The 13,838-nt window shown below is 36.3% G+C and overlaps 1 protein-coding gene across 1 annotated transcript; it reads right to left on the minus strand.

Moving 5' to 3' along the window:
- Nucleotides 1–252: 252 nt before the first annotated feature.
- On the minus strand, nucleotides 253–13,294 carry LOC142607651 (outer envelope protein 80, chloroplastic). The gene is made up of 16 exons (XM_075779218.1): nucleotides 12,541–13,294; nucleotides 11,352–11,445; nucleotides 11,122–11,204; nucleotides 10,850–10,947; nucleotides 10,618–10,687; nucleotides 9,319–9,412; nucleotides 6,990–7,071; nucleotides 6,821–6,856; nucleotides 4,788–4,941; nucleotides 4,498–4,638; nucleotides 4,010–4,080; nucleotides 3,802–3,880; nucleotides 3,614–3,729; nucleotides 3,309–3,456; nucleotides 1,114–1,183; nucleotides 253–521 (listed from the first exon to the last, which is right to left on the minus strand). The coding sequence occupies exons 1-16, from the start codon at nucleotides 13,207–13,209 to the stop codon at nucleotides 367–369; spliced, it is 2,160 nt and encodes a 719-aa protein (XP_075635333.1). The 5' UTR covers nucleotides 13,210–13,294; the 3' UTR covers nucleotides 253–366.
- Between the last annotated feature and the right edge of the window lie 544 nt (nucleotides 13,295–13,838).

The raw sequence follows: 13,838 nt of genomic DNA on the forward strand, positions 1-13,838 counted from the left end.
TCAATTGCCTATCTAGGATATATTTTTACTCAAGGCGAAAAGTGATTTCTTCAAATGGAAAAACAAAAATGCAAAACTTAAAACTTAGACCAAGTTTTCCAACATAAAAAATAAAAATAAAAAGGATAAAATTCAACTTATACAAGAAGAAATGCATCCATGTGATTGCGGGAAAGATGGGAAGCAATCCAAGGAGGCATTCAATGTTGAAAATGATGAGATAACAAAACAAAACAAAAAAAGACTTGCAACTCAACAAAAAAATATTATAATTTAGTTATATATTAAAAAAATTAATAAAAATAAGAGAGAAGAACAATTGCAAGTAGCATCCAACAGAGAATGTACTACAATACAAAAAGGACCTTAGTTCCGATGACCAACCCCAAAGTGAAATCTCTTGGCATGTTTGTCATTGAATGCATATTCAAGACGTAGAGGGCCCAATGGCGAGTCAACTCGGATGCCAAACCCATATCCATATCCACTTCCAGGCTTCAGCCTTGCTCCAGCAGGATCACCTAACAAGAAAAGAAAAAAAATATATATTTTTTGAAATTGTAGCCCAAGCAACAAATTGAGGGGAAAGTATCCTGCAATGCGCAAAAAGGTCGGGGGGACACATTTAAGCGATGAAAAATGTACAAATGAGATGAGAGTTTTAAAATTTTAATTGATCCAGAATAATATATTCAGCACCTGAAGCTGGTCTAAATTGCTTTGAACAAATATTCTTTTCAAGATAAAAAGGTGTGCGAAGGTCATAAAATTCTACTGCCCACTTTATTGTTCAAAGTTTTCATTCCAAAAGACAACATTTGTGCTCTCCTGCTTGCCATTGAGGATTTATAATTATTCAACTCTGCAGACCAACATATCACAGGACATGGTTGATCTTTTCAAGCAAACAGTAAAATTGGCGGACTTGCGTATGGCAAGAGGAGCAGAAAAGGCACTCAACTCTCAGAGTTACTGTCCCTTTTTCAAACTTCTCTTTTGGTCATCTCATAATCATTGAAATTATGTATGGCAAAAACAACTGCAATATTGACTAGGTAAATAAAACAAATAACCCAAAGAAGTGTAAATTAAACAAACAAAAAAGCCACCTACCAAGCACAGTTGGGCCTGATCCAAGATCTGTGCCATAGTCAGCAAAACAAACTCCCTCTACTGGCCCCAACTGCAAAACAATTAGTATCGAAGTCAAAATTATAATTGTTTACAAGTTACAAGTAAAGCTACAATGAGAGGGTGAATGATAGCAGAGAGGTGCTGGACAAAGTGAAGAGGTGTTGACTAGGTGGTGATTTTTTTCATTTTTTGGTTATCTTAACAAATGCAAAATGACACATGCATATAATTGAAACATTTTAAAGTATTCCCGGGTAATAATTATCATTGTGTATCAAGAAACTCAACAACCATGCTTACAAACAATAATTCATATAAAATGACTTAATTTACGCTAACCATCAACCTACTGCAATCCTCCTTTTCTAGGCTTGGAACAGATTGAGAACAAAATATAATATGAAACTAAGCAAAGAAGCAAGTGGGGAATCAAAGATACAAGGGAATTCTATGTGTAACCATTTTTTTATTGGTAAGTTACACACTCCCCAATGGGTATTGGAACCAAGACTTCACCCTCCACCTAGCACTTATAGAGACAACATTCTAAATGCCAACCCACCCCCTTATCCTAATTCCCCCAACCAAACACCTTTTTTTTAATAAATCGCCCAACAGAAAAATTCTTCCAAAAAAATAAATGCTTAAATCTTAATCCTTATTTTAGTATCTGGGAAAGATGGAATTAGGATATTCACCTACTTATGGAAATCATGCAATTTTCTAAATTTTGCATTTTATTCGTTATTATCTTTTGAGATTAAAACAAGTACGATGACTAAGTCATCAATCTAGCTAAAAAATTTCCTGGTTTATTTAATCATTCATTTCAGAGAGTTCAGTAATTTGGCCACTTTCAAAATTTTGACCATTAAATTCCTTCCATACAGGAATTATCTAGTTCATTGGTTGCTTCACTCTGATGGACTTTAGGATAATCTTCTATTATAAAATTTACACTATTATTTAAAATATTGCTCAAATTTAACTCAACTAACATATATGAGCAACTTGAGGTCAAGTGGTCAACTACACAAATCCTTTTTCTACTATCATGCTCTATCAAGGGCCATATCATTTACAATCATTGGCCTTCAATATAATACTCACAGCCAAGAGATGTCCTTAATTAACTTCCACTGCAAAGCAAGTGCCTCTAATTTATAACAAATCACTACTAAACAGAAGAATAATGATTTTACACAACCCTCAAATTCATAATTGTTGACCTCACCACACCTCAATCCACAAAGTATGGCTAGTCTTCAAAAAAACTCATGAAAACATGATAGTTATGTGTGAAACTCTTGAAACCGTTTCTCCAGTTCATCCATTCCACTTTAATCTTTCCCTTCAATTTTTACATATAATCTGCAACACTTCAATATACACCATCCCTTCTTCTTTGCTCCTAGCTTTACAATTTATTCTTATACATATCTTGTCATACGCCTGTGAATCTAAAACTTTTCAGGGTTTGAAAAATCAATTGCACACAACCTAGTGGTTGGAGGCTTAGGATGGGTTATAGACCCAAGCATCCTTGATTGTCCCCAATAGGAGTTCCCCTAGATTACCTGATACACAATTCTAGATTACCTAGGAGTGGGTCCAAAGGGCCCTAGGTGAGGTTCCACGTCATCAAAATAAAAAATAAAAAATTGCACATCTAGGATTTCTTTTATTTGGTTGTTTACTATTCTGCTCTTTTCCTCAACTTGCTGCTCTTTGCTTTGAACCACTATTTGAAATCCATCAGGTAGTCTTGCATTTATTTAACTCTAATCAGGCAAATCTAACCAGAGTTATATGTTAAAAACAATATGACAATGTAGCTAAGCTGAAAGCTATTGACTTGGAATGCCAATACTATTTTTTTTATTGGTAAATTACACAATAAGTAGCACAGACAACCACAATCCCCAACATTTCCATGTCAGACACGGACACTCCTGCATGCATGTCCTTAGTGTACAAAAAACTCCAGTTTTTTCATTTGAATGAAAAAACTCAGATTTTTTTATATGTTTTTATAAATTTTGAGAGTTATTATAAATTTCGAAAAATTAAAGTAAACATAAATTATGCCTAAAATGCCAAAGACCAATACTAATATGCCAATGACAAGATGCTTAAAAGCCCAACCCCATGCGGGGGGAAATAGGACCACTTACCATGGGGAAAGATATTTCTCCACAACCAACAGCATAAGATCGACCAGAGCCCACATCACCTTCTTCATAACCTCGAACACTGTTTGTTCCACCAATGGCAAAGGCTTCATGCGGAGGGAAATTACCCACCACATGACCACCAGACAAACTAGCAATGAAAAATGCAAGCAAATTAGCAAACTAACCAGATCATTTGCTATACTTACAATGAATAACAAAAATAATAGGGAATTAAGATAAAGAAGATCCCCCAGCCTTATTTTTATAGGAAAAAAGCCTTTCAAATTATTTGTTAGTCACTATACCTTAAAAGAAGGCGAGCAGGACCGATTTCTACACCCTTCCTGGCACGAGCATTTACTCTATTGAAAGACAACCACTCGGACAAAACAGGAAGTCCCTGTTCCATGCTGACTGCAAACTACAAGACAAACGAATACGAGGGTCACAGATATAGTGAGAATTATAACTTTAAAAAGACTAAATGTCTAACCATTGAAGAACCATGATCACCGGATCCAGTGTAAACACTCTCAAATTTAGCAAGCAGCATATTGTCATGGATTTTGCCACTGCAAAAACAAATAGGGAAATGAACCAATATCGGATCAGAAGTATATTGGAGCTCTTCTGTATAATTCCACTAACACTTGGTAATCAAATTTATAAAAGTTCAGAGTATCAACATTTAAACTAAATACCTTGCAGTAAGAGGACTGCTGAAATGATCCTTGATAACAGGATCTCCCTTTTCATCATAAACACCAGCATGCTGGAACGATGAAGATTTTAATTAGAAGTGATACAAATAACAAATATTTTTAGCGTAAGTAATACAAAGAACATATAATTATACAGAAAAAATTTGGGTAAGGATCTCGTCCAATGTCCAATGTGCACAGGACAGAAGCTGGGGATCTGGTGCCACATGATCAACATAACCAAAGCCAATTTACTATAAACTACAATCTTTTCACTTTCTGATTTTCCAGATACACCATAAAAACTGCAATCCCAGTACAATATCAACATATATAATTTCTACATATGGCCCAGTGGAAATACATTCCACCTGAACTGTAGTTTGCTCTATAAAGGTATTCAACACCTTAACAGTACTGCCCAGTTTAGAAATCATCCTATTTTTCATCTAAACCAGTAATGAATATGGTTATTTTTATAAAATTACCTGAAAAAAAAGTCCTGATGTTCCACTCCACTTTGGCCTGATTGGTTGACTGAACTCTATACCAGCAGTGACACGGCCAATGGTCAGGCTACTACCAGCAGGTTGGTCACCATGAACAAGAGTTCCAGGGGTCCTTGAATTCTGGAAAGAAGAAATATTGAGGTGAAAAAAAGAAAAAAAAAAAAAAAAAAAAAGAAGGTTGTGTGATATTCAGCTTCCTACCATCAAGAAATTCATAGTAATCAGACAATCCCCAACCCCCCCCCCCCCCCCAAAAAAAAAAAGATTACCTGAACCATTATTGTTCTGGATGTCCGCTTGTCATCTCCTTCAATCCATGGGTCTGTGTAGTTTATACGGAATATTGAGTCAATCTGGCCCCTCTCTAAAGAAATATTGAGTTTCTGGCTTCTTCCAAGAACATTTCTATGAGAGTACGCAAAGCTGCAATTGAAATAAGCTAAACATCTTAAATGCAAAGTCGCAAAAATCTAGACTATCTAGTGTAACACTAGATGTTATGACCAGAATTTTTTTTTTTTTTTTTTTTTACCAAATAAACATTATCATTGTTGATTGGATGTGGGAGACTATTAACAATTTTCTCCTACACTGCACTCCAGCTAAAGGAACCTTTGGTCTATGGTTTTCTCATTAGTTAGTGCTTTGGAGCCATGCTTTCTTGGTGAAAGATATTCTTACATTTCAGAGAGATGGTTGCAGGGGCCATCAAAGCCCAATTATGTGCATGTTAGTCAAAGGCAAGCCTGCATGTTAGTCAAAGGCAAGCCAAGCACTCACCTAGGCACCTGGGCATGCTAAGGCACCACTAAGGTGCCTCTAAGGCTCTAAGGTGAGAAAGCCATTAGTGAGGTGCTCACCTTTACAGCCTAGGTGAGCAAGGCAACCACCTTAAGCAATGAAAATGGCACTAAGGCGAGAGACTGTTTTTTTTTTTTTAATAATTAAACCATTTTTTAAATTGTAATAGCTATTATTAGATTATTAATTTGCAGAAACTTGTTAAAAAACCTATTTTTAGATTAAATAACCTCCAGAAGCTTGTTGTAAAACTTATTGTTAGATTAATTAATTTATTATAATTATTAGAGCCAAAATCATGTTAAGCCTATTTTGAAATGTAATAATAGACCTAAATTTTTCATGCAACACAGTTAAAACACACTTGATTATGAGATTCCAAATTTTCGATACATTAGGTACATATGATTCAAGTTCTACATGTATAATAATTATATTTAGAATTTAATGCCTCTAATCAGGCTAACACTTTTTTGTCACCTCGTGCTTCAAGCAATACAAGGCCTTGGCACCTTAAGGTGGCCTTTTGCCTTTGGCTACCTTAATTATGTGGGACACCATTCCTTTACATTTAATGAGGTTTATTTGGCATGAACATAACATTGGATCGGCTGAAGGAATTGAAGAACCTTCAATTCAAGCTCATGTTTCATTGGTAAAGGAACGTTGATGATTTTAATTGTTCTTCTTTGGAGTTTCTTGATTTTTGTAATTTTAGTTCTTAAATTGTTGCTTGGCTCTTATATTCTACCAGTGATTTCAGGCTTCACCCTTTTTTCTTTCTATAAAAATTATATTACTTATCAAAGAAAAAATATTAGAGAATATGGAACTAAACAACAATTAACAATATAAGTCCATATGGTAGTCAAAAGAAGATTTTAACGTTAAAATGTGTAGCAGAAAGGCAAACAGAGCTCCCACAGAAGATTGAAACCAATCCACTTATCAAAAATTGTAACAATCAGTATTAGCACAAGTAGTGCAGTGGTGCTGGTAACCCTGACAAATCTGTGACGAAAAGCCAAACATGCTACAATTTGTATGATATGCAATATAACCAACCAAGACTAACAAATTGATGAGTTAGACCAAGGAGACATAACCCACCAACTTCAACTTATGTTGGTTACTATTTAATATTAACTCACATACAGGTGTCACTGTGGGTGCAAATTCAAGAATTGCATTCACCATGTAATGTTGCGTTGAGATAAGCACTTCAATGTGAGGCCAATGTGCAAGTAAGTTAACACACTTTTGCTCAGATCATTTTGTAAACCTATGGCTTACCTCTAGATTAAAAAATAGACCATTTAAACTGGTCATTTCTGTCCCAAGTTATAAGTGCATCAAAACAACTGCATTTATTCCTATAGATATAGAAGGTTCCTTTGAGCTAAAATACACATAACAATGCACAAATGTCATGTAATGAAGCAGAAAGAAGAAATAAAATTGGAAAAATGTACCAATCAGATAATATAGTTAGTAAGCTTACCTTCCAATGAGTCCTGATAGAGGGCCACTTGTGATCCTATAAATTGAAATATCACCAGGTAAATATTATACAGCACAAAAATTAAAAATTAAAAATTGAAATTTAGAAATAAAAGAAAGCTAGGTCAGATTTTACGCATGAAAGTGCCCTTTAAACTAACATCACTTACCCACTTGATATTCCACCTCCAGCAGAAAAACCTCCATTTGGACGCTCAACAACATTCATTACCATATCAACCTTACCAGTGTCTGTTATGTTGGGGCAAAAAATTTGACGATTAAAAATGAGACTAGAGTACATTTTTGGCTCCTTTACAATCAAAATTTTCACTTTGGCCCTTCATGTTTGATTTCATATTAATAATGGCCTTGCCACCCATTTCCATTAGTAATCTGGTCACCTAGCAGTATATGGGTGACATGGCTTAATGGACACTACTTATCTGGCACTTCAAAATCAGATTACTAACAGGAGTCAACAACAGGACCAATATGAAAACAGAATCAAATATTAAGGATCAAAAGTGCAGTTTTGTCAAAGTAAATAAATAAGATTCGAAAAGGCAAATAGTAAGAAAAAACAAATTGAAGCACATATTAACACATAGAAGCATCTCCACTTAAGAATGCACACATAAGATCATTAGAGCATTCTCATCAAGAATGCTAAATGCTAAATTTTAACATCAAATTTGTAAAAAGCACACTCCATCAAAAATGCTAAATGCTATTCCTTTTGACATCTAGCTACAGTGGGCTGCTATCTCTAGCAGCCCACTGTAGCAAGATGTTAAAAAAAAATACTTGTTTAATAAAACACGTGTGTCCCCTTTTCACTTTTCCTCTCACACGCTCCACCTTTTCGCGCCTATCTCCTTCTTCTTTTCCCTCATTTTTTTTCTGGTTCTCTTCTCCCACGCCTACGCCTCTGCCTCCTCTGTGTTTTTTTTTTTATTTTCTTCATTCTCCCTCAACCCAAGCCATGCTTCCCTTCCCTCAACCATGCCGCCAAACCCATCTACGCTTCACTACTCCCTCTGACCGAACCCACCATCACAAACACAGCCTCTTCTCTTCTTCCTCTGACTGAACCCACAATCACAAACCCAAGCATTCTCTTCCTGATCGAACCCACAATCACAAATCCAACTGCTTATCTTCTTCCTTTGACCGAACCCAAAAACCCAATCTTGAAACCCAAATTCTCATCTCAAAACCGAAGATTTTGGGTTTTGTGGTGTTGTCTTTGAATCTCCAGTGGTCGATATTGTTTTTTTGGGTTTTGTGTTGAATCTCTGTGGGTCTCCATGGATCACTGATTTGAATCTCTTTGGGTCTCCATGGGTCACCGATTTTGGGTTTTGTGGATGCTGTTTTTTTCCTGGGTTTTGTGGTGAATCTCTGTGGGTCTCTGGGTTTTTCTGGGTTTTCCACTTCTGCTAGTGTTTTTTTTTTCAGTGGTGGTGGCTAAGATGGATATGGGTTTGCTGGTTTGAGATGGAAGTGTGTGAGTTTGTTAGATAGACAAGTGGGTATGGGTGGCTGGTGTTTTTTTTCCGGTGGTGGTGGATGGGGTGGGTATGTGTTTGCTGGGTGGAGAAGGTGAGTGAGTTTGGTGTTTTTTTCCCGATGGTGGTGGTTGGGGTGGGTATGGGTTTTGCTGGGTGGAGAAGGTGAGTGTGAGTTTGCTTGGTTGAGAGTGACAGAGAGGAAGAGAGGGAAAGAAATATATATTGAAGATTAAAAAAAATAATAATAAAAAGAATATTTAAATGAATTGGTAAAAAAATATAGAATTTTTTATGTTTGATGTATTGTAAAATGAGGTGTTAAAATAAATAAAGTGGCTTTTTGAGATGCTAAATGCTAAAATTTTTGAGATCCTTGATGAGAATGCTCTTATATTGGCATTTATCATGGTTCAAAAACTAGGCAGAATAAAGAACCAGAAAAGAAGTGGTTTTCAGTTTTATAGTCCAACTGGGGTTCTTCTGGTGGTAGTAGATGATGGCTTATTGTTGTTAATGCATTCACTATGACTAACAGATTTTTTTTTTTTTTATCCTTTGACCTCAAAATTTTTTTTTTTATAAGCATCCTCAAAATATATATATATATATATATATATATATATATATATGAATTACACATAAACATGAACAATCCAGGATGTTCCTACATACAAATGTTTCATATTACCAAATAGGTTAGGGATTAACTATGAAATCCAGACTAGTTTGGAAACAGAGAGGACATAGGATTCCAGGGATAATATTATTATTTATTACTCGAAAGAATTCCTTCTCTCAAGAGAAAACAATTTAATTGGATACCCAAATTGAATCCTTAATAACAATCATTTTTCAAGATTTAGACTTGTAATAGAACTATTTAGTATATCAAAGAATAAGTTAGCTTACCGTGCTGTATAATATCTTAATTGCAAAATAAATATACCTCGACAGGGAATGATTAAGAAAGGAAGATTTAACTCACCACCTGCAGGCTGGGGAATAATGCTAACATCTTCCATGATTCCCATAGTTAATACAGTGTCTACATCTCTTTTTGCTTGAAGAATACTGTAGACCTGAAGAAGGATCATTCAAGATGCAAAAAACCTTATCAATCAGCGAGTACCAAATAAATCTTTCCACATGGAAGACCCATTCATTGCAAAAAAGGGAAAGCAATTTGCTTCAGATTATAATTTAGTCAAAGTTAAAATTAACATCCTAAAGTACAATATTGTGATCATGAATAACAAGCAAGAATATCTATTTCTCCTAAGAAATGAAAATGATAAAAATATATATATATATATATATATTTAAAAAAAAAAAAAAAAGAAAGAAAGAAAAGAGCCAGAAGCAAGAGAAACTCTTGAATGCACAAAAAAAGCAAAGCCTCTTTCATTAGCAGATGCTCATGTCATTGCAGGTTCTTCCCAACATAAGAACGCCCATTCCTCAAGAATTACTCTGATGCTCCGTTTGTTTCAACATAAAATATTTTCGAATGTAAAGTATTTTACATGTAAACATTTTCAGGAAAAAAATTTCAAGTGTTTGGATTGACCTCAATACTAGAAAATGCAAATACAAACCAACAACCACCATAAACCCAATCACTAGAGTCACCACTAGCCACCTAAATCACAAATCAAAGAGAAAAAATCAACAAAAGCCAGCCACCCACTGGAACCCCCAAGCCATCCCAAAAACCTAGATCATGAAGGAACGAAAAACCCACTCACTCTCAGTGATTCCAGATCAAAGATCTTAGCGGCGGTGTTTCTAGATTTGAACCCAGATCCGAGCAACGAGCAACGGTGATAAGGCTCACCTTGGGCCTCTCATAGCGACTTCTCCGATGACAAAACAAGCTGAGATTTGATGGTGGTGCCACCAGAATGGAGGCGAAGAGCAGCAAAGGGTGCTGGTGAAGTGGAGCGAAGAGCAGCAAAGGGTGCTGGTGAAGTGGAGCGAAGAGTGGCGTGCCAGTGGGTGTTGTTGCTGGTTTGGACATGTGTGACAGAGGATGAGTAAAGTATGAGAAAGGGGGAGAAAGAGTCGGGTGTGAGGCTGTGAGATTTTTGTAAAATGTTTTACAATTGTTTTTTTGGTAAAATATTTTACAAGTTTTTACACACCAAGTTTTAGTCAAAGGAAAATATTTTACAATTTTGACCATATTTTACATGCAATCAAACACTTGAAAACGGGAAAATATTTTACGGAAAATATTTTACATCAAAACAAACAGAGCGTGACATTATCAAGACAGATGAAGTACCTGTCCCTTCTTGGTTGTAAGTTGCCGAAGTATTGTTTCGGGCTTTGTCTTCCCAGTAGTTGGCTCACCACTGAAGTCATAGCAATGACACAAATTAATCATGAATTCCTACCACTACTGCTGTTGCTATGTAATGTATGGTACCAATACTGTGTAGGAATGAATGGATGCATGCATGTAAATTTTGTTTCGATAAATATGCATGCATGTAAATCAAATAGGCAACTCTTACGTCTTTCTATCAAGGAAACGTATGGAGATATTATTGACCTCAGCTTCAGAAACTTGCAACCTAAGAATACCCCCAGAGAGAATCTCAACATCTGAAACCTTTGAGAACGATAAAAAACAATTATCCATTAATATGAGAAGTTGTCTTCACAAACCAAGGTAAATATCATGTCTCCAGAAAATCAATTCAAAATTCCTACCAGCACAAAGAAAAATAACTCTACATTCCTAAAGAGAGTAAACATAATATATTTTCAGAAACCAAGCACTCACCAAGGCAAAAAAGCCCCGCTCCGCATACCATTTATTAATGGAAGTTATTGCTTCATCCAAACACCTGAGATTGATCACTTTTCCTGCACAACTTGACACCAAAATTCAAAAACAATAAAGGTCTCTGATGAGCACATTTCAAGACCAGCAGACCTAATAGGCAAATATAATCATATACATGCACGCATATCCACACAGATACACATATAAGAAGATATAAGAAAACCTACCATATCCATCACGGAAAGCATCCTCTAGAAACTTGGCTGGAAGAACATTAGCTCCATCACATACCAACCCTTGGAACTCCTGGTTTGGTTCTACCTTATGCGACAATAAAACCAATATTAAATTTTATAACATGCTGAACTAAATTAAGAACATGTTTCTTAAAATGGTTAGGATACGTATGTACATTTTTCACAGAAGATTACTCACAAAATGTTACAATATTTTTTTTGATAGATACAAAATGTCACAATATAAACACCTCAAAGATAAAAAGGCAAATACGGTGAAAAAATCAGCACGTGCATGAGAAACAGATGTCAATTCACAATCTTCAAGAGGAGAAAGGGGAAACTCAAACTAGTGACCCCTGCTTCCTAACGCGTTGTCTCCAGTCAATTGGTCTAACCCTTGGGGGTGACACTTCTATTAACAGAGGAATAACTTTGATACATTGGTGTTGAATGTGTAGAAGTAACAGTGAGATAATAGAACAATTATTGTTGCATTGGGACATTGCTTATGAAATTGTGAACTTTTATTTTGTTTGTGTTCGGGGTTCACTAGGTAATTGTACCTACTCTTTATATTGTAATTTTCCTTCTTTTTAATTCATTAGGAGCCCCCTATATATATATATTCTTCCAATGTACATAAGGTAACTCCTCTTCAATAAAATTTAATGCTTCAAAGAAAACATTCACTACACAATGCGGGATTTACTTTTCTTCTTTCATGAAACAAGGAGTCACGCTAGATGAAAAGAGAATGGCTCATAGCCTCATACTCCAGTGCAAAGTCGAGGTCCTACTCCTATCTCTTTGGAAGAAATGACTTCCCCATACCATAAATTCTCTTTTAACATTCTCTATTGTCTTTCCCATAAATGCTGCTAAAACTAACACCTTGTAACGCAAACTCATCCTCATCAATATCTTCGTCTTCTCTCCTATCAATTTGAACCCAAACTCACAACCATTACACTCATAAATAACTCTTTCTAACAAAATCATTTCAAAATTCTTCCACTTCTTCCCATAATCCAACACCAACATGATATCTAAATACAAATACTAATGGCCAAATCATTATATGTCAATTCCTAGAGACAAAACAATTACTTTCTAACAAAACCATTTCAAAAGTCTATATATTTCTCATGCTGATTGATGAAACCAATAGAAATGATACCTGAAACACCAATCTGATGCCATCACGCGTGTCCATGGCGACTGGAATACACGACTGGAAGTATCCACTGTATATGATCCTATGCACATCCTCTTGAACTTCGCGCACAGTGAGTGCCGAGTTGTCTCGGCTCGCCTTCAGCGCCTGCAATGCCTCCATTTCCAAGTCCTTCCTCTCGAGCTCCTCCCCATCCTTGTTCCTCACCAGCACTTCACTGATCAGCACCCTCTCCTCATCGCTCCGGCTCGGATTCAGCCCCTTCTGAGAAGAAGAAGAAGACTCGTCGGCGGCTCGAGTCAGAGCCAACGAAGCCGAACAGAGAAGCGCCGACTTCGGTACAAACAACAATCTCTCATACTGCTTGTCCTCGGACTGAGCCGACTCGGCGGACCGAGTTAAAGACAGCGACGCCGAGCAGAGGAGAGACGATCGCCGATCCCGAGACGGAAACGCGGAGTGAGCCGACTCGGCAAGGCGGTTCCAGAAACGAGAGAAATTGAATTGCTTGAACTCGGAGCGAGTCCTGACCGAGTCGACGAGCTGAGCGAGCGAGTTTCGGGTCTTCGCGATTTGGGAGCCGAACGGGAAATTGAAAGGCGAGGGCTTTGGAGGATTGAGAGGGATTTTCAGAGACGACGAAGTGAACCGAACGTCATCGTTTTGAGGCATCTGTTATTTGGAGATTTTGAGGGCTAGGGTTTTTCAGGGAGCTACTGAAGAAGAAGAAGAAGAAGTAGATAAACCCTAGAGTGTCAGTGAGACTGTGAGAGTGATTCAATTTGATTTTGTCTGAAATAACGGTATCGACCCGAATTAGATCCGTATTCGGTGTGTGACCCGAAATTAAAGCGGTTCGAGATGTATTTTCCGGTTTCGGATTCGGCTTTGTGCAAGTGGATGAACTGTTTGGAATCTTAGGTGGTGGTGGGTGAACTTGAGCCCATGCAAAGCCCAATGCACAAATCACCTTTTTTTCTAATTGATGTTGTCCAACACTCATTGTTGTCAACTTGTCATTATGCCTGTTCATAGGTTGGGTTTTTATGGGATCAAATGCAATTTTTAATCAAATTTTTTATAAAAAAATCATTATATATATCTTCTTCTTCTTTTTAGGTATTGTTGTATTTTTGCCTAACTTATTTTTTAGAGATAAACAATAAAAATATAAGACTCTCAAATCATATACTATATAATAAAAGTTAAGTTCTATATGTTGTGTTTGCTCCAAATAGATATCTTACTTAATTGACATTTATCATTTTTAATAATAGTTTTCCTATTAACTTTTTTTTATT

Source organism: Castanea sativa, chromosome 8 (genome assembly GCF_040712315.1).
Source record: "Castanea sativa cultivar Marrone di Chiusa Pesio chromosome 8, ASM4071231v1".
NCBI lineage: Eukaryota > Viridiplantae > Streptophyta > Magnoliopsida > Fagales > Fagaceae > Castanea > Castanea sativa.